The 22,318-nt window shown below is 39.0% G+C and overlaps 1 protein-coding gene across 1 annotated transcript in view; it reads left to right on the top strand.

Annotated features, from left to right (window-relative positions):
• Positions 1-17,739: 17,739 nt before the first annotated feature.
• Positions 17,740-22,318, top strand: part of Rtn1 (reticulon 1) — a gene marked incomplete in the record, with an annotated part of 163,969 nt that continues 159,390 nt past the window's right edge. Inside the window, 1 exon segment of the mRNA XM_013522002.1 lies at positions 17,740-17,770. Within this exon segment, the coding sequence (XP_013377456.1) occupies positions 17,755-17,770 (16 nt within the window).

The raw sequence follows: 22,318 nt of genomic DNA, 5'->3' as shown, positions 1-22,318 counted from the left end.
TGTACACAATAAACTAGATGAGCACTTCTGGATAATAAAATGGATTTTTATCTATTAGAAGTTCAGAATTCTGGTGCGAGTTGTCCACAACATTTAGCATTGATTTAGTTACTCTGAAATGGTTCAAGAACAGAAGCTTCCTTTCATTAACTAGACATAGAGGAGGATTGCTTGTCCTACCTGTGCTCCTTTATTAAATCTTTAGTGTCACCAAATGAAGGCAACTTGGGATAATTCCTGTTTGTCCTATCAAAGATTAAAATTAGTCACAGGATATTGAAGTTAGCCAGAGCTGAACTTTAGTTGGTATGCCTACAAACATACACACAATATGGAATTATTTTTGTGTAGAACTCAGCAGATGGGACTAGATGCTGCTGAGTTAGGATGGATATGAAATAGCTTAAAAAGAACAAATGGAAGTGATTTGGTGGATCATAGGTGATAGATTGTTGCCCTCATATGGAGCAATCTGTGTAAAGGTCAGGGCATAGAAACTATTTTTCCTCCATTTCTGTTCTTTTTTTCTTCCATAGTAGAAGACTTTTTAGCTGAACATATGGCTGGCCAAAAAAGATAATGTATCTCAGCCTCTCTTACTGTGAAATGTGGCCCAATGACCATCCTCTCTTTAATGTCACATGACTACAAGGGGTGTGCCACTTCGGAAAGTTGCCCTTAAAAGAAAAGGGAATATCTTTTCCTTTTTCCCCATTCTTCATCCTTCCAGTATCCCAACATGTAGGCCCTAGAAGAAGCCATTGTTATTTCATATGTTTATTACAGATACTAAAACTTTATTTCATTACAATTAAGAAACTGGAGGGAGATGTGTCAGTCAAGTGTTTTCATGCTATAAATAACAGAAACTCAATTTAGAATGGTCAAAACAGTAAAGAAACCTATTGACTGAGGAAACTGGAAAGTCTAGGAGGAGACAGATGTTACTGTTTAGATCTAAAATGTCCCCCCAAGCCTCCTGGGCTCATAGGTAGGGCTTTTGGAAGGTGATTGGATGATGGGGCTTAGAGGTGACCTTCTATGATGATGTGGGGTATGATCAGAAGAGGCATGTCATAGGGGCAGGGCCCAGAAGGATCTACCTCCTCCCTTCACTCTCTTCTTCCTGTCTGCTGTGCTAGGAGCAGCTGTCCTCTGCCATGTGCCTCTGCCATTTTGTCTTGCCTTGGAACCAGCTGACTCTATGGACACAAACCAAAGTAAACCCCTCCTTCCCTAAGTTGTGGCTGTCAGATATTTTGTCCTATCAATTAGGAAAGTAAGACAACAGACTTCAGCAGTATTTTGATCCATTGACTTACAGTACCTTCAGGTCTGTGACATTTCTTGCCCATAATTCTTTCCATGTGCCCTCCTCTTAAATCAGCAAGGTACTGCAAGCAACTCCTGGGGCAACATACATTTTTGTTAACATCTAGAGGGACAGAAGCTTCTTGTTCCTCAATCACTGAGCAAAGAAATGAGTTTCATTTTGATTGGAACAATTTTAGGTCATGTCAAGTTATACTTAAATTAGGTACAACGTCAAGATAATGCTATGTATTTACTAAGGTATCTTTGAGGTATCAATAATTGTGGTAAACGGAATGACACCTTCCTGATGATTACGTTCAGCCAGTCGGTATCCCCGGGGGACACTCAAGATTTCTGGCTGCTACTCAGTGGGAGAGGAGCACAACAGCGCTGAGAAGCACCTAGACAATATCTGCTACTAACAGGCAGATGTAAGGGAGGACGTGGGCATGTGTAGCATGGATGTGTGGGGCACATAAGTCAGGGAAGTGGTAGTGTGTGGAGGGTTGGTTTGGAAGTCATAACCATGACTCTGTGTGTGGGAATCTGGGCTGAGCATGTAGGCCTTCATGAGTGACTTGGGATTGGAACACAAGAAGTCAAAAGTATGTGTGTCAGGGTAGCTTTTTGTTCTCTTTCCTCTTGTGTGTGTGTGTGTGTGTGTGTGTGTGTGTGTGTGTGTGTATGCGTGTGCTCCTGAGATAGTGATAGAATTTTTATAAATAATAAAAGGCCCTAGGCACAGGGGCTGAAATACAGATGATTAAAAACATCATTTCTCCCACACCCACACACTTACATACAGTAATTAGTCTTTTACTAGGTTTCTGTAATTATGAATGGGGTAGTTCTTCATTGTTATTATAACTTGATTTGATTTTTGCCTTGGGATGGAACCTAGTGCTTCAGCATTTAACAAAAACTCATTGTGTTTTGAGTGGAATCCCACATTTGATTCTAGGGATAGCTGAGAGGAAGGGTTAAAACGATACTTCACATATCCTGATCCCTCTGCCAGTGCCCAGTGTAAAACAATGAATAATACTAGAGAAAAAAATCTTAATTTTGTTCAAAACAAAGTAAAATGTTAGGTATTCCACTTATAATGTACACTCTATGTTATTTAGTAAAGGCAGCTCTTTAATGCTCAACCCTCTTTTTCCAATAAAATTACTATGATGTGTGCTCTTCACATTTTGCCGGTTTTAGTAGTTTGTTCCTCTAGTGGTTATAGTTTGATCTTGAACCCAGTGAGGATCAGTTGTTCAACACAGTATTTTTAGAATCTTTTTAAAAAGTCAGGCTAAATTTGTCACATGACTTCAGGGAAGTTTTGTTTTAGTACCTTGCTGGTGGCACATGAAGTGATACAGATCATTTCAGCTCAGCATGACACAGACTGTAAAGGAAGTTTTTGTGTTCATTCTGGGGACTACAAAAGAAAATATCCTTTTAACAATTTCCTCCAATGATAGAAAAATATTTACTAGAACTCCGGGGGAATCTGTAAAGAATTATTAACCATTTCTTTCTATTTGCTGATAGGTTTTGAAGCATTCGGTTTTTGAAACCTGTTCTTGAAGGATTTGAGATTATAATACTTATTATTAAGTGTGATTATTAAAAATACATTGAAGATACCTTGATGTTTCTAATGAAAAAATAACAGTTAAAGCATGAAATGGCTTTTGACCAATTTTCATAATTTAGCCATAAATAGTACTTTATTTGTTGGTTCTGGTTTGAATTTCTGTGATACTAATGTAATTGTTATTTTGCTATTTTTATAAACAATTAAGTCTTACCTAGTTGAATGTGTAGAAATATGCCTAGTTTTCCACTTTCTTATGCATGCAGATTCACACATGTGTGCATGTATTTATCTTAAAACTTTTGTGCTTTTGAGTGTGAGTCTATTCTCCCAAGTCCAATTGGTATTTTTTTATGTTTTTGTTATCAATGAAAAAGCAGAGGGGCTGGGGATTTAGCTCAGTGGCAAAGCGCCTGCCTGGCAAGCACAAGGTCGTGAGTTCGGTTCCCGGTACCGGAAAAAAAACAAAAAAAAAAAAAAAAAAAAAAAAAAAAAACAGCAATAAAAAGAAAAAGCAGAGTTACTTGGAGTTACTTTGGAAAGGACAGTCCGTGATGTACACTGCGTTAAGTGTGCCTCTAGAAGATGATACAGTGAGGTCAGGTCACAGAATCTCCCTGTCCCCAAAGCCAACGGCATGTCCGAAGACAGAGGAACTTTAAAATTCAGCAAAAAGTGAATTGACCTTATGCGTTACAACAGCCAGAGAAGGAAGAAGCACAAAGTGGGAACTTCTGTCTCCTCATCCAATTGCCACATCTTGCTCCCCTGAGACAGTGGGGTGTGCCTCTGAGTCGCCAGAATCCTAACAAGTCTCCCAGTACTCCTCAGCTTAGACCAAAGTGATGTGTTGGATGTGCAGGCTGCCCTGAGGAGGGACTTGGACAGCTCTCCCTATCCCCTTGTGTATCTCCAGAAGAAAAAGCAGCTGGGTTCTCCTTTAGAAAACCGACTCCAGGGAAAGAAAGCAGAGAAGGAGCAGGGACTGAGTGCAATTACACAGAGGTCTTCAGCACTCATTAGGCACGGAGCTTACTGGGAGGACAAAGAATAAAAGAAAGTACCTGCAGGAGGCCAGGGCCTGGAGAGAGAGGTTTGTGTAGGCTCCAGGTGTGAGACTAGAGTGGGACGTCAGTGTGCCCAAATGACATCTTTTTGCACCAAAGGCAGGTGTTTGGCTTCTGCTAACTAGGAAGAGAGTGAGTCCACCACCAGAGAGATGAAGGTGAAACAGAGAGAACAGACCCATGATCTTTCTGAGCAAAGCTTTTTGTGGCTTTACCCTGAACTGAGTAATGAGGCTGACGCGTTGTTACAGAGTGGCTTAGATTGCCTGCGCCTTGCGGCAAGGCCCTCGTTTTTCAGGGGCACACAGCAGCTGTGCTTGGTCTAGCTGGACTTGCCTCTGGCCAGAACCTGCAATTCTCAACCTTAAACTGAAACAAAAGAAGGTGAGGAGGTATTAGGAGGAGAGTGAAGGAGCAAATGTGTGGTCTTTTTTAATGATAAAGTAAAACCCAATTTCATAAGAAACTAGTAAGAAAATAACAATGGTTAATACACTGTAGATCATTGTCTTCAAAATATTCAGAGTACAAGACAAAAACCAAAAAGATTCTTACAAAAAGGAAACATAATAACACAAAGCTTTTCAATGAACTAAGATAAACTGGCAGTATAAGTGAAGCAAATTGGCATATGTATTGAATTGTTTTTCAAGCCATGGAATATGTAATTTGGGAAAGTATTTGGGCTTCTCCCTACTTCCTATTTATTTCTCTGCTATTTTGCTCTTTAAATATAAGGTGTTGGAAGTGCTGTTTAGGATAACCGTGAGCAAGGAGAAGAAAACATAGGGAAACTAGGAGTAAAGGAACCAAAAAGAGAAACAAGAGGGAATGCCAAAGGACAGATGAGTGGATTCTGGAGAACAGTAGCTATGAAATGGAAGTATGATACCTCAATACTTGCTTTTTGCTATGAAAATCATTAAAAGAATATGAAAAAGGGAAAACAAAGATAAGATGATAAAGCTGTAGAATAAGATAAAAGGGAAATGCCAAAGCCAATGAGACAGGGTGAGTGTGAAAAGAATACTCGTGATAAAGAAATTAAAAATAAGATGGAGATAATAAACTTTGGAGAACACTTGAGATGATGACTTGGAAGGTGTGAAATATCAAGGAATGTAAAAGGAAAAGATAGCAGGTTAAATTTGAAAGATAAGAGACATGAAGCTCAAAGACAATATAGCAAAATAATTGGAATATCTGAGATAGAAAATAGGACACATAGAATAGGAAAGGATATTTAAATAAGCTCCCAAAGGAAAAATATCCCGAAGTTTATGGTATAGAAGGTTCAATGCCAAGACATACAGTTTTCTGGTTAAGCTTTGAAGCTAGAGATGAGTTCTTACAAGTCTTTCACACAGAGAATCGTCACCTATAAGTAGGAAAGAACTGGGGTCGCCTCAGAATTCTTCAAAGCAGCAGTGAAAAGACAGTGGGGCTAATAGGCCAAAGTGTAGAAAAATTATGAAGAAAAGGAGTGACTCAAAAATTTCAAATACAAAGAAGAACAGAAATCTCCATTGCTACCATTCAAAGATAGTACTACTAATGTTATCACATTTCTCACTACATTTTTCTTAAGTGTGTATGGTATGTGTATCTGTGTGTGTGTGTGTAAGAGAAAGAACATTGTTTTCATTTTAACTGATTATAGATCAGTTAAAATCTTCAGACACACACCTCTTATAAGTTTAGTGTGTACATCATTGTTATCTTTTTTAATATTTTTATAAGATAAGTACTTTAAATATTCAAATTTTCTACGTGTTTTCTTTAAAAGGGATCAAGCTGTATGTTTCATTTTTCAACCTGCTTTATTTTTTTTAACAAAAACATTCAGATATGTTCTTACTGATATCTATCAAGGTTCTTTTTTCTCTTTAGCTTATGTCTTTTCTTATATTGTATGCAGATAGTAGATTCTCTAATTTTGTTGGTTTTACACGTAAAGCTGCAATAGGCATCCTTAGTTGTTTCCTTGCATACAGATGCAAGTATTTCTTTAAATAAACAGTAGTTATAGAATTTCCGAGTTGCAAAATTTATGCATGTTTAAACTTCATCCTACATATGTTATACCTGACTAAACTGTTGTTGAGGTCCAAGAACTACAGAATATTTTCCAACATGAAAAATCTTCAAGCATACAGTCCTGAGAGAAGCAGCCATTTAAACCAGGCTTTCACAGTTATTTATGTAAAAGTTTATACCTTATTCCCTTATAATTCATTTTGTTTTCCCTTGTCAAATTTTCTTAAATGATACAAAGTTTATGATCAGGGTTGAGATATAGCTCAGCAGTGCAGTGCCTACCTGGCAAGTGCAAGGTCCTGAGTTTGGTTCTTGGTGCAAAAAAAAAAAACCCAAAAAATGTATGATCATCTTAACAGATGCCAAGTAACCACCTGATAATAGTAAACCTGAAAAAAGGAAGCAACTTTTAGCAAAATATAAAGGAACATTTTCTTAGTATTAGTTTTAAAAATAAACATAAATTATACAACTTTAAATATTTTCCCATTAAAATAGTGAGCAAATGCCATATACCGTGATTACTTAGCATTTCTTGTTTTGGCAAATGTGCACCAACTGAAGAAAGAACTAAAGGAAGAAGAAAACCATTGTGTGTCAAAACCTGAGAGAATCAAACTAAAGAAAAAATTTAAAATCTCAAATACTGTGGTAAGGTGGCTGGTTACATAATTAAGTTAAAGCTAAAAATATAAAGAAGAAATCCTATTTATAATAACTAAATGATAAAAATATATAGGGAAAATTTAACAATATTACATAATATAAAAAGGCCTTTGTGAAATTAAAAATCTTCTAAAAGACATAAAAGTAAATGAGTAAATATGTAGTTTATTGTTGAATAGGAAAACTAAACTAAAAATGTTAGGTTTTTTTAATGAATCGCTAAATATATTTTAAGTAGAAATCAAGATATCCTTTTTGGAAGTTGGCAAATTGACTATCAAGTTTATCTAGAAAAATAATCCTATAAGAACCATCAAAATAGGGAGAGGAGAATGACAATCTGTCAAGATGTAAACGTAAGTTCTGAAAGTCTAGTAACATCAATTGTTGGGAGGTAAAAAAGAAAAAGATCAGTGGAAAATAATGAAAATTCTCCTGAACTCAAATTCACATAGGTATTTGGTATGAAAAAGGAGCATTTCAGGATTTCATCATTTTATGACAGAATAATATTGCATTGTGTATCTATACCACATTTTCTTTATCCAGTCATTTTTAGACAGTTCGAATTCATTTCTTCACTAATGTGAATAAATAACACTGTAGTAAACACAGTGCCGATACTGTTGACATACTGATTTTATTTTCTTGGGATATATAACTATATATCCCAAGTACCATTTCTGGGTTGTATTTTTATTTTTAACTTTTTGAAGAACTTCTGTTTCTCACAGTGTTTGTACTAATGTACATTCTACCAACAGTGTAGTGTGTAAGGGTCCCTTGTTCTCCATCTTCACAATACCTCCTATTTTTTGTCTTTTGTCTTTCTCATAGGAGCCAATTTAATGAGGGTAAGGTGATATCTCACTGTGGTTTTGCTTTGCCTTTTCCTTGGTAACTAATAACAATAGCATTTATTTTCATACCTCTATTGCCTATCTGTATATCTTCTGAGAAATGCCTGTCCAGATTTCTTGGCCATTTTTAAGTTGTTGTTTGTGTAGAACTTGCACATATATTCTGTAGGTTGTGTTTTTACTCTTTTATTTATTTATTTATTTTTGGTACTGGGAATTGAACTCAGGACCTTGGACTTGCCAGGCAGGTGCTGTGCCACTGAGCTATATCCCCTGCCCATGTCTTTACTTTTGATTATTTTCTTTTCTATGCAGGAACTTTTTAGTGTGTTATGGTTGCCTATGCTTTTGAGCTCTTATCTAAACAATCCTTGCCCAAAGTCAGAATTTTTTCCTGTGTTTTCAGCACAGAAAGACAATACCACCTTATCTCACTCATATGTGCATTCTAAAAAGAGTTGATCTTATAGAAATTGAACATAGCATAGTGGAAGTTGAGGAAGTGGGTACAACATTATAATTAGATAGGTGAAATAAGATCTGGTGTTCTAGGGCATAGTACAGGGCCCACAGTTATTAATAATTATTGTTTATTTCAGAATACAGTGATTGGAGGAAAGGATTTTGACTGTTATAACTGCAAAAAGATAAACATTTAAGGTGATGGATTTGTTAATTATCCTGATTTGATTATAACACTATGTAGGTATTGAAATACACCAGTGTACCCCACAAATATGTTCTATTGTACATCGAAAATAAAATTAAAGCATAAAGCATTTCAAGTTAGTATTAAAAGAGAGCTGGTAAATGGCTAACTTACTTGACTAATGAAAGAACAAAGCCTTTCATAAGAGAGACCTGGGACTGTGTGTGTAGCTTTCTGAAGCTTATGCTCAGCACGCACAAGATGTGTTTGAACTGGAAGGAAGAGAGACAGAAAGAATGAATAAATGAACATAGAATATGTCCAGCAATTTCATAGAAAAATAAAGATAGATGGCAAACAAAAGTGGAAAATAGATATTTGGTTATCTTATTCGTCATAAAAGAAATACCAGGTAAAATGCGCTGTTACTTTTTGCATGTCTGATGGCAGTCGTGGCAGTGTTTTTAACTGTTCCTATTGGCCAGACTAAGTGGAAGCAGGAATTATTACTCTGTTCGTGGCAGTGTCTTGGTCCTTTTTTTCTAAGAGGAAGTCTGACAGTATTTCTTTCTCTTTTTTTTCTGACAGTATTTCTCAAAAGAAAAAGAATTTTAAAAATACTAAAACAACAACAAATACTCTTTAGTTTTACACCCCCATTGCTGGAAATTTATCCTCTTGATAAACTTGTAAAATATATCAATTTTATGTACAAAGACATTAATTGAAAAATTATTATAAAATTTTTAAAAAGATTAGTGTCCACTGAGGCTAAAATATCATACACTTACAAAATGCAGTGCCTGCGAGTCACTACAGAGAATTAGGCAGACCTATACTTGTAGATATGGAAAGTATTTAGTGGGAAAAAATGTAAGAAAGATTACCTATAGCAGAGTCCCTTTGTATAAATTAAGAATAAGCAGTTTAGACATAAGTATAACAACAGGACAAGAAGTAAAGGCCAATTTAGGTTAATAAATGAATAAAAATTTCCCAGTAAACGATAAAAGTACGGGGGTCACAAGAAAAAGAGGGTTTTTTTTTTTTCATTTTGCTTTATGCCTTTTGTTCTATTCATCTTTTTAAAGACTCTTTTATAAATTTCTTTTAAAGAAAAAAAAATTAAAAAAAAACAAAAAGCAAAGTTCCAAAACAATATGAGAGGAGGATAACAATGGTTAATGCATTGCATATTGTTATCTTTAAATTAGTTACTCACAGTATGAGATATCAACATTTAATTGTCCAAACAATATTAGCACAGTCCTATGTTTTTGTTCATCTTTTAAATCTGGTGCATGTGTAATCCAGTCGCCATGGGACCCCAGTACTACCGGGCCTGTCACTGAGGTCTCCCTCAGCACTGTAGTTCTGGCTGCTTTTGTGACAAGGTCCCCACCCACTTCCCCCCATTTATGGGAGAAGAATTCTATCCCATTCATGGGTTTTCTTCAGTTCTGCCTTCATGCTGACAGTTAAAAGCTGCCTAGAAGCAAGATAGTAATAAAGCCTGAACTTGCACTACTAACGCTAGTACTCAGGGGTCTCCACCACGGGTTGACCCAGAGGGTTTGGGGACGTGGAGCTGAACTCTTTGTGTCCATAGTCTCAGTTCCTCCTCACGTGGAGACTGGTGCTCTTTTCATGACCATGTGACATAAGAGCAGCCTGAGGGTTTTAGAAATGTGATTCCTTGCCAAGGACTCTGCTCCTAGCAAGAGGCAGACTAGGGTGCCGTTAGGACACCCTGCTGTCCTTAGTACAGCCACAGAGCATCTGAAAGCTCTGTCCTTCGCTCCTAATGGCTGAGCTGCAGGGTGAGTCACATAGAACTTCCTGGGCCGGTGCAAGTCATCATTTGTTACTTCTTTTTCTTCAAATTCCCAAACATTGGCTCAGATTGTCTCGTGGGGGGTGTGCAACTTGTTTACCAGCTGAGCACTATGTGAAATTATTGCTCTGTAGTTTTCAATAATACATTTGCAGTTGGAGTTCTTTAAGTACTACTCTGTCCTTTGATTGCTTTTCCCAAATAATTTCTGATTGCTCCATTTTGTCATTAGGGCTATTTTGGGCCCCTCAAAGGTGTATTTTTGGTATTACTCATTTACTTGCAGTTGGGCTACTACATTCTGACATGGCGCTCTACAGTTAAGCAGTTCCAGGCAATTGCTATTTTTTCTCTCACAATGGCTTACACAGCAGAGGTGCAATAATTAACCAGGATTTATGCTGATGATGGAGTCTTACTTTATATCTTCATCAGACTCTGAATACAAATTAAAGATGGATTATACATTATACATTTTTGCCTTTCTGTCTTTTCCCTCTATCTTCTCTGCCCTCTTTATCTTATGCATAATAACTTCAATAATAATTATTCAATAATTTCTAATAATTTTTTCTGATCATTTTTCCTGCCATTCCCTAAAACTCCAACTCCCCAAAAGACCTTGCCAAAGCCAATTGTAATCTTCTCTGTTCGGTGTGGCAACATTAGCAAGCATTTTTTTCATCAGGTATCTGTGTGCCATGTACTGTTGAGGGTGGTTTATGCTCAGAATCCTTTATTTGCTTTATGGGGGCTGCTAAAGTGATTGTTTTATTTCTTTTCATTGAGGAAAGAGTATGTCAGGCCTTTATTACTGCCACTAGTAATACTAATAGCAACTATCACATACTGAGTGTTGGGGTGGTTCTGGTCACTCCCTTATATAGATGAATGAAGCCTTCAAATTGGCCCCCAAAGTCATATATTAATGAGCAGTGTCACTTCAATGCAAATATAGTCCAGTCTGACCGCAACACCTCCGCTCTTTCTGTGGGCTTGTGTCCGAGACAGGATTTCTCCAGCACGTGGTAGGTGGTGTGGTGCTATCCAGCTCCACATGGCCCCTTTCCTGCCTGTGCTGCCTGGCTCCTCACTAGCACCTTGAGTTCCGTGGGATACCTGCCTCCTCAGTGGGAGATAGAGCACTGCCTGCTCTGCACTCCTGTTTGTGGACTGGAGGAAAAATCTCTGAGCCTTTGTGGCCAAAAAGAGAAAACATGAGGAAGATTCTTGGGCAAAAGAGGAAAGAAGTGTCTCCATGGACAGCCCAGTTGTTTCCACAGCCCTGAGGTTCAGCCAGTGAACCCTGTGAGAGGTAGTCTGTCTGTAGGCAGATGCTGAGGGCCCTAAGCCCAGAGCAGGACCAAGCTGGCTTCTGTGAGTGCCTGGGAGAGCAGAGCAGAGGGCTTGGGAGGGCAGGGCTGTGGTGCTAGACAAGCTTAAGGCGCCCATCATTGAGAGCTCTTTGGCTTTAAGCAAGTTATTTTACTTTTTTCAATCTGTTTTTTATCTGTCTGATGGAAATAACAATTCTTACGGTGTAGAGAATGTGATGAGGACTAAATAACAAAGTAAAATTTATTCAAATAAATTTATTCAAATAAAAATATTTGCCATTTGATATGCAAGCCGGATTAGTTGAGAGAAATGTTAATTTGCTTAAATAAGTTTCCAAACAGATGGGATAGAAACAAATGTATTAGGTAGAGACAAAGTACCAGATGACAGAATTTATCTTGGCATTCAGATCTGAAGAGTTTTACTTCTGTTATAATTTTTCTTATGGATTTTAGCAATGAGCTTACATCATTAGGTACTAAAATTAACTCACAAAATGCAAAATGAGACTTTTCTAGGAAGAAGAAAGTGAAAACAGTATTGCAGGAAAAATTCAAATGAAACAGCTTGAACATTGATGAAGTTTGTGGCTTAGGTTAAGATAAATGATTAGAAAACACATTATTCTAAATGGAAAAGATGTCTGAGGCAACACCTACAGCATTAAGTTTACTGATAAATAAACCAGGATATTTACAATTGCAAGACACGGAGCCTTTTCCATCTGAGGTAGTCACTGCAAAGTTTGTCCAGCGAGGTAAATTCTATCAATCTATGCTGTAATACAGGACCTAAGAAACCAGATCTAATTGGAACTCAGAAGTGACAATTGGAAATAGAGCTAAAGCTAGTAAGCAGTTCAGAAAGCACCCCCCCCCCAATGGGGCTACATAGCTGGAAAAATAAATCCAAGAAATTACCAATTTCCACTCTTATTTTCTACCCTATCTTCCTTGTAACAGATGCCCTAGTCATTAAGAAGTAGCCACCAGGAGTCACTTAGCTATAGCAGCAAATACGAATTTGCCTATGGGATACAAATTTCTTCTACCCAAATTTTCAAATGAAGTAAGAATAACATGTTTCACAAGGTGAATTTTTAGTTTGAAGTAGAAACACTGCTCAGTTGCTCCCCGAAAGGCTATACTACAGCATACCCCAAAATTATAGTCCAGTAGTATGAAGAATAATATTTTTCTACAATTTACAGAACCTACAGGGTACACAGAAAAGATCTATAGACTTGGCCATATACAAGGTAAAACTCCTTAGAGCAAAATATGTGATAATTAAAATTGAAAAACATAACATAGAGATTTTTAAAACATGGAGATAAGATTAATAATCATAATATATAGCAAATTCCAAAAATGATATAAAAAGACAAATGATCTAATAGAAATATGCAAAGAATACAGAGTCACTGCACAGAGCAAGAAATGATGAGCAGCAGGTGAGCCTTTGTTAGGATCCACACCCCTGCCTAAAAATCTGGAAAATGTGCATTCAAATCACAAGATACCATTTTTTGCCCATAGATTAGAAAAAAATATACACTGATAAGGTTCTATTACCTATCTCTTTTGCATTTGTCTGTACCACACTTTTAATTCCTACAGTCTGCACTGCATTTACTAACAGGTGAGGAAATTCCCTCATGGTTCTTATTTCTAGGTAACCTTCAAAGGAAAGAGCAATGGGGTCCTTTGGGGTGACGCTCAGAGTCTGATGCCCTTGTGCCATTCAGAGGCCCTTGGCCCTACTCCTTTGCCCCTTTTTACAGGGAAAAATGTAAAGATCTGATCTCTGAATCTAGAGGTGGCTCCTTTGCTGTTCTCAGCAAGAACTCCTTCTACCCAGGAGCATTTTTGTGAGTTTAGTGCCACTGTCCCTGTAAGGGACAAATCAGATGCTATATCACACAGCTTTGGCACCTCACCAATCTTCTCCCCTCCACTTCCACATCTACAGCCATTTCCTCCTCCACCTTTTCCAAAGTCTAAATGATGATATGCCACAGGGTGCCTGGCCTCTTAGGAATGTCATCCAGACCCCTGTGGGAAGTGGCCCTATCAGAGCAGCTTTCTCTTTCCTAGTTCCCTCTCTATTCCTTACCCCAAATTTTGTGTGTATTTTGTCCATTTCGTCATACATACAGTGGAAACTTGGAGAGATGTGTGATTGAACAGAACCCATACATCTAGGCATGGAGGACAATAACGCACCCTTGGGGACAGAGGGAAGTCTGGGTGACAGATAGTGTGGCCACTATGTGTCCTTGGACACCTGCTTTCACTTCTTTCGGTCTTGCTTTATCTGGAAAATCTGATCAAAGGAGCTTTCATCCAGACAGAGGCTGCTGTGAGGAGTCAGCGGGTCGATCTCTCTGAAGAGTATGACAAGTACCAGGCACAGGGTAGAGATCCCGGCAGTCTGGGCCTGCACAGGAGGATTGAAGCACGCAGGCCGAATGGCACCTGCACTCTCACCGGCCCCGCTCTCCCTGTGATGCACCCCTGTAACAGTTACTCTCTTCAAAAGGAAAACTCACCCTGAGACCGGAAATGGAAAAACTCTACCGACATAGAACTGCTGCTGCTCGGTAACTTTATATAGCAGTGACCTAAAAAGGTGTTGCTGAAGGCCCTTCCTTTCCTTAAAGTAAGAGAGCAGCTATAAATTAAGACCTAGGCCAGAAAAGCAAACCATTAGAGCCTCTTAGCAAATCATTATCAAGTATTGCATATTGTCCATTTGGTTAGATTTTGGTTCTTTATAGGCTCTTAATAATTAATTTAGGTAAGAGGCTCCGGATAAAAAGCTGACTGAACTTCTTTCTAGTCCTGCGTGCAGTGGAGTTTTATTGGGGCTTTGAAAGGTTTCTAGCTTTGTCACCCAGGGGAGAAATGCAGACTAGATCGATAGGAAGTTATTTAATCTTTGCAACTTCTCATTCTTGCTGCCAGCTACTTTTTATTATAAAAGAGAAGTCCAACACTAGAGCATTAAAATGCAAATCTGTTTTCTCCATCCCGGATCTCGCTGGAGAGTGTTGTTAGGTGGTTAGTGTCCGGTAACAGCGCCTTCATGACCCATTTTCTTCAGAGGAAATTATGTACCCTTTTATCAAATGTCTCAGTCTTGGCTTCTCTAACAAAAAGCCATAACCTAGGTAGCTCATAAACAACAGCAATTTATTTTTCTTACTTTCAGAGGTGAGGATGTCCAAGATAAGGGAGCTCTGGTGTCTGGCAAGAGCTCATTTCGCTGATGGTGCTGTCTGATGGTGCTGTCCTCGCATGGTGGAAAGGCCTAGCTGGCCCGCTGAGGCCACTTTTTATAAGGGCACTAATCCAATTCTAAAGCCCCCACCTTCGTGATCTAATCAATTCCCCAAATACCTCCCCCCTCATACAATCTCCCTGAGGGTTCAGATTTCAACATAAGAGTTTTGAGACTATAAAAATGTTCAGACCATAGCATCTATTTTCACAAAATGCTTGCCTTTCATTCCAGGGTTGTTTCAAAAGCTGTTGTTTTATTTTTAAAGTAATGCTTATCTCTCCTACTAACTTCAGCATTTTTGTAATTTTAATCAAGCCATATAATTAAGAAATTCAATGTATTAAAAAAGGTAAATTTTATTTTAGTTACTGTGACAGTTAAGCTTGGTGGCAACAATTTGATTGGCTTGGGAGTCACCCCAGAGATTGGTGGAGCAATCTCCTAGGTGTGCCTGGGCAGAGCAGGGAGCCATGGCCTTGGGTGCTAGATCTGGGCCCTGACCCCTTCCTCTCTGGCACTGTTCAAATCCTCTGTTTCCAGGCTGCCACGAACAGCTTTGTTCCACTGTGTCCTTCTGCCATGATGTTTCTGTCTTGCAACCAACTGACCATGGACTGGACCCCCTTGAAACGGGCCAAATTAAACCCCTCTTTCTTTAAGGTGTCAATTTTGGGGTCATGTCCAACAACAAGAAAGCTAATGAAGTTATTTTAGAAATTTATAGTTTATAAACACCTCCATGTCAAATAATAGTCATAGGAATATAGGAAGAAGGGCACATAAAGTTAGTCACGGTTACTTAAAAAGAATCCAAATAATGGCCAGAATGGAATATGTTATGGTCACTAAAATGATGGATGAACTGAACCATGTCAGGACATGAGAGTGGATTTTGAAGAATACTGAATAAAAAAAAGCAAACTCAAAATTATACCCTGATTAGAACTAAGTAAAGTATCAGCATAAATAGTGGCATAAATAGTGGTAACAGTGGAAACAGAAGTTACAGAAAACAAAATGGTTGGTGACTGATGTCTTAGAAATTTTTATTTCTATAAAGACATTAAAGTCTGTAATAAATTTATTGAAAATGAAAGAAAGTGGTTCAGGAGACCTGCTGCAGTCTTTGTTCAGTGAACAAGTAGAAAGGAGGTAGTTGAGTGATGAGATTGCTGTGGTTTAAATATGTCCCCTAAAGTTCATATATTGGAAAGTTAATCCCCAAATTCCTATGTTGTGGTGTTTGGAGGTGGGGCCCTTGGGAGGGAAGTAGAGTGAGAGGAGGTCATGAGGTTGGGGCATCCATGATGAGATTAGTGGCTCTACAAGACGAGGAAGGCAGATGTGAGCCTGTACCCTTCCTGTTGCCGTGAGGTGCCCTTCAACACCATGATGCATGAGAAGGCCTCACCAGATACAGTCCTTGCATCTGGGACTTCCAGCTTCCAGAACTGTAGGAAATGAATCTTTTCTGTTATATGATTCATCTGTAGTAGTTTAAGACAGCGAGCATGGGCTCTGGCATCAGGGAGACAGAGTTCAGATCCCAGCCCCAGCTATTGTCCATGTGACGTGCTAGCAACATTTCTGTGTCTTTAAATGCAAAATGGGGATAAGAGGCCAGTTTCGCAGTATTGGTTACTTTCTTTGTCACTGAGACACAATGCCTGGCAGTACAAATTAAAGGAAGGGAGTTGTGTTTTGGCTCATGTTTCAGTGCACAGTCAGCTGGCTCCAACGCAGCCTGGCACGGCACAGGAGTATGGCACAGGAATACTGGCTTGTGGCTTGGCAGACAGGAAGCAGAGAGAATGAAGTGGGGAGCTTGGAAGGGAGATACAACTTTCTGGGTCATGCCCACAGTGGCTCCCCTCTTCTGGCCAGGCCTCACCTCCTAACAGCAAGCCAGCTGTACCACACCTACAGTCTAATCACCGTTCAAAGGTCCCACCTATGAATACCTGGGGCCTTAACGGGACATCTAATTATAACCAGAACCTGGCCTATCTCTGTGTAGCCATATTTAAATTGTCTATACGTTGCTAGGTTCTTTAATGATGGATTAGAACTAACCTCATTGATTTCCTTCCTTTCTTGACTCCTATGCTGAAACCTCAGAGGAGAACATTAAGTGAGATAGAAGGAAAAAGTCTGCTAATTATTAGGGTGTAAACAATATGCATCGTTATAAGCTGATAAACATGCCTTTCATATAAGTGCCATGCCCTGGAGTAAAATCTAGTAATGCACAGTAGGGGAAGGAGAGAGAAGTCAGAATGTGGCATCTGATCTACTTCCAAAATGAATGTTTCCACCTCTAACATACTTGTTTCCATTCCAAGGTGGCAGTGTAACGAATGAACACTTGTGTAGCTAATGCTGTTGTGGCACCTTCTTATACTTACCTTGCTCTCTATGATAAAATGAAGATTCACCACTGCCAAAACAAGCTTATGTTGTGGCAGTCCAGGCTCCTTGGTCTCTTGTGTGTGAGAAGCAACAAATAGAAGTAGAGTTGCTTTTAAATAAGAAAAGAAACAAAATAAAACAAATGACAGATTGGCAAAGTATGTGAGATCTGACCATAGACATCGACCTGGGTGTCTTTAGGTTTTGCAAAATTCACTTAAAGTGGACGTGTTCTGTATTTTCCTTCAAGTTTGATAACCACCAGCTTTGATATCCTCCCGGATGTTGGCACCTTGAAGTAATGCTTCCTTTTGCTAAATGCTTTTTCTTCCCTCTAGCTTCCTTTCAGTTTCATGATAGCTGCATATAAATCCAAGATAGTGCTGGCTAATATTGGGCACATACCTTTTATTAATTGGACAGTTTTTTGCCTTTATCATTATGTTTACTCTCTAAGGCAGGTTTCAGTATAAGCCATGAGTCTCTCTAGCACCCTCTGTGGAGCTCAGGATAGGATTCAGTGCCCCTCTCCACCCTTTGGCATCGGACAGACTGCTTTCACAAATCCTAGCATCTCCTGTCTGCTACTCCAGGCTCACACCATGCAGAAGGTCCCCAGAGACGAGGACCACACCTTCCATCTCTCATCCTCTGCACTTACACAGCGTCTGGCAGAGAGTGGTGCATGGAGGACAAAGGCCAGAATGTGCAGCATTATCTGTAAGTGTTTTCTTTAAAGCCCTGATAGATCTTAGTTGTAGGAAGGGAAACCTGATAATTCTGGGTTTAGATTCTTGTCCTGCTATTGACTACTGATGTAATCCTTGCTAAATCATTTACCATCATTGCCTTAATGTTTTCCTCTGAGATTTTAGGGTGGAGGCAGGGAAAGGAAGGAAAGCAATGTGGTTAGTTCTGAGCCATCATGAAAGAATATAGCAACATGTAGAGAATTTAAAGATGACTACATTTAAAGATGACCAGGTTTTCTAACAGAGATCAAGCAAATTCTCATAATCACTGAGCAACCTGGTAAACCAGCACTGAAACTTCCTTCAGGTAAACTGAAGAAGCCATCATAGACTCCTTTTACATTCCAGAGAGTGACTGTTTGGAGGGACTGCCACCAAGCTAATGGCCAAAGAGAAGAGAGAGCCAGCTGTAGGTACCAGTCAGAATAGAAGGACATTTAGCAAACAAAGCCGGAGAGTTGGCACAAACTTAAGATACTGCTAAAATGGTGTGTGGTATTGTTGCAGCTGTAGCAAGTAGAATGTGGTCTATTTCCCATTGGTGGGTAACTATTACTGGAAGAACAGGAAGGTACTAAGGAGTAGAAAGAATGTAGGCCAATGAGACAGGCAAAAGAAGGTCAGACGAGGTCCTGAGGATTTCAGAATATGCCTCTAAGCGAGGAGAGGATGGCAAGGCATCATGCCTGTGAGGATGAGGCCCAGTGTTTGCTGTCCTCCAGTAACACAGTGTTGGGGCAGGGCAGGCAGAGTGTGCGTGCTTCTTTGGTGGCAGCATAGGCAGAACTCCCTCACCTTGGCTGGCACTCCGAAGGGCCAGGTTTGCTTGTGCTGATATGCTGCCTGCCCGAGGGGACGGCTCGGCACTCCATGGTGAGCACTCGCTCACTGTAGCCTGTCAGTGACGGCAGGTGGATTGTTTTCGATTTAGGAGATAGAGTGCCATAAATAATGTAGGCAATATATGGGATTTCCTGGTACCCACTAATCTTACCCTTCCCCCGTGCGTTCTGAGCCCATTTACTCATCATTGAGTCCACTCACTACTTTATTTGTGCTAATCGTGGGTCAGAGAGACGTCACTGTGTGCAGTTTGAGAGAGGACTGGAGAGGCAGGAGTCGGGCTGCAGCGAAGCAGCTGGGAGATCCTGAGCCCTCAGCACATGAAGCCCAGCCTGCTCTCCTGGCAAGAGTAGGAGAGGCCAGGGCAGGATTCACCCATCAGCACCTCTGCAGGGAGGAAAGTTCTTATTTTATTGACCTTGATAGAACTGAACAGATAAAAGCATAATAAATAGGTCAGTAATACCATGTCTTTCTGCCATTGTTGGCATAAAGTACTTATTCTCAAAGACACATAGGATCTTTACTGCTCATAAAAAGGAACACGGTAGAAATGACTTTTGACTTATTATAACATGACATCAGCTATAGAGACCACTATGAATGAGTGGTCTTTTTAGTAAGCCAGATTAGCAGCCTACCATTTTTATTACCTATCTGCACATTAAAATATGCACCAGAATAGAGGATATTAATATTTTCTGTATAAAATGTGAAGTGCAAAGTACCTTGTATTTGGTCTGGAAAAATATCATCTGGTGTCTCAGTTCAATTTCTGGTTCTGTATTATTTCAACTTCATTGAGCCTCAATTTTCTCATCTGTAAAATGGGAAGAATGAATACTACCTACATCATGGAATTATGGTAAAGATTGAGGTGTTATCTGAAGAGGAATGAGAACTGTGTGACACAGTACACACTAAGTAAACATTCACTATCATCACCATCACTTAGCAAAGGAAGCCTCCAGGACTCATGCACCATGCTCAGAATGCTGGGGGGGATTTGTCAAGGAGTAATTCTAGCTGCTTAAAAAGAAGCCAACAATATGAAGTTGCTCAAACATAACAGCATCATTTCTCGTTCAGGTGAAGTCTAAACTGCATGTTCTTAATGAGCAGGCAGCTATATTCCCATGGTGATACAAGGACCCTGCTGCTTCCATATCTGTGTTCTACTCTGAGGTTCTCAAGGTGGTGTGAGTCAGGGGCATTCAGCCAGCAGACAAGATGAGAAGTGGCTTCCTGACCCTTACCACGGGGCCATGCATCACGACAGCAAGCACCTGTCATCTGGCCCATATAGAAAGGAAGCTGGGAAATCAGTCTCTGGCTGGACACCTGCGGCCCCCAGCACTGCACTGTGGGTGGGTGGGAGTAGGTGAGTGGCCACCATCTCTGCCATGGGTGTGAAGGAGGTTTCTATTCCTATCCCAGTAGTTTCCCCTGAAATGTTAATTCAGTAATTTAGAAGCGCTTACTTGGCTGTCTGACTCTTCAGTTGATGAGAAAAAGGTGGTAGTTTAATTATGAAGAAAATCTTGCAGGAGGGTGACTTCTGTCCATGCAGTCTCCTTGTGGAGATGTGGATGTCTTGTGAGTTGGCTCTTGGTTGATTTTATAATGTGACTTAAGTCTCAACCATAGAATTTTGACTATCGTGACCAAGGTTATCCAGAGTGGATATTTGTGGCTTATGCAGAAGGGAACATTAACTGCTTGATTCCAGTGACTATACATGGTTTTATTTATGGCCTTTTGAGAGAAAAAAAAAACCCAAAGAATTGGACTATTACGAGCTTACTTTGAACAGTATAGAGTGAGATTGCCGAGTAGCTCCTTTTTCAGTCATATTTTTGGCTTGAATTATTTGCCTAATTAGTTCAACTCTCAGTTTTGCCTATGTTGACACAGCTAAAACAGCAGGGACGCAACTAAAACTGCAGAGGTTGAAGGAAATTAGCCCTTCAGAGACAATTATAATAATCTGCACAATGTTTTGTAGATTATATATCACTTTTACACACTTTTTTATTGAGCTGATTTCACTTTCTGCTAAGTGGGATGCAGAATAAAAGTTTGGAAGGAAAATCTAGCCATTATTAAAGTCCATTCAGTAAAAAATTCACATATCAAGTAAAGAGTTGTGTTTTTATTGACTCAGCAGTTGTATTATGCTATAATTCTATAGTTAATTATGGAATTTCAGGCTCATTTAAGGAAAACTAGTAGTTCACTGTAGATACCTATTTACCATAGCATGGCTACTTGCCCAAGATTTGCAAATCTGATGTTCTATGTAGTAAACAAGGGTGTAAGTGTATCTCTAATCTTTCATCAGCAATAGAGAAATAATGGAATAACTCCTTTATTTACCCTAAAGAAAGAAAGATATATATGAATGAAGCACTCAGATAATCTAAAATCATCTTGGTTATTACATTCCATCATCCTATTATAATATTCCATTCTGAGAGTGCAAAAAATGAGTAACTAGACAATGGGCTAAATAGTGTTCTTTTGTCTTTCCTTTTACCTTCTCTTGGGTAAGATTCAACTGCAGGGTAAAAAATAAGTAGAAATCACAAAGTGAAAAGTCAGATCGATCAGCCTTTGATAACAGAAATGGCAGGAGACTTACTCCTCCTAACTTCACATTTTTATCCTCATTAAACTGAGATGTGGAGATGTGACTGGTGACTTAGGTGGGGACACTATCTTTGGAAGACTCTTTACTTGATTGGAAAACTACATTTGCTGCTCAGCTATGGCACATTTAGCTTCCAGAGGATAAAGCTTAATCCAAAATGAGGGTATTTATCCTCTGTAAATGAACATCGTTATTGCTTCAAAGTAGATTCTCTCTTTTTTGTACTGGCTTATTTATCAGAAATTAGCTTTTGGCAGAAATAGATACATAATGAACCTGAAATATTTCCTCCTTTATTCTTAGAGCTATAACAATAAATTATATAATACTATGCGATATTTTTTCTTTGACTTAATAAGATTGTATTTTTGCAATAACAAGAAGTAAATGATAAGAAAGAGTTTTCTAATACAATTAAGCATGACAACAGTTTATAGCTACTGAGACAGAGTATTCTTTGAAATACATCTCATGATTTGAACTTAAGTGTCTTTGGGGCTCTCACATGAGAAACTACTTCAAATAAAATGTTCCCAAGGCGCAAGAAAATGATAATAAAGAACTAATTTAGGGACTACTTTGAGATAAGGAATTATATCTTCAGCTAACAAACTTGCCATTATGTGAATTTATAGCAAGCCATCTGAAATGAATTGTTCTACTACTTTATAGCCACATTATTTTTTAGGGACAGAATGCAGGATGAGGTGGGCAAGTTTCCCACCTCATCTGGGAGAGTGTAATGAATGTCACACAAAAGGGCTCCATTTTCAGGCTGGACGATTTACCTGAAGTCCATTCAGAGGAGTCCCAGAGACATAGCCACAGAGTTCCCTAAGCAATACACCATTAATTTTCTTTCAGCCTCAAATTTCTCATCTCTAAAATGACCAAAAAAAAAAAAAAAAAGAGTCCTTTGTTAAGGTCCCAGGGTAGTGAGCTGCCCAAGTTGTTTGAGAACCTGAGACCCAGAGTAGTGAAGGTCCTCATTCATTTTTGGGAAAAATGTTTTCTACAGCTTAG

The sequence above is a fragment of the Chinchilla lanigera genome, unplaced genomic scaffold, assembly GCF_000276665.1.
Source record: "Chinchilla lanigera isolate Chin_1 unplaced genomic scaffold, ChiLan1.0 scaffold00065, whole genome shotgun sequence".
NCBI lineage: Eukaryota > Metazoa > Chordata > Mammalia > Rodentia > Chinchillidae > Chinchilla > Chinchilla lanigera.
Note: the sequence above shows the minus strand (reverse complement) of the source record. Positions and strands in the feature narration are given on the sequence as shown.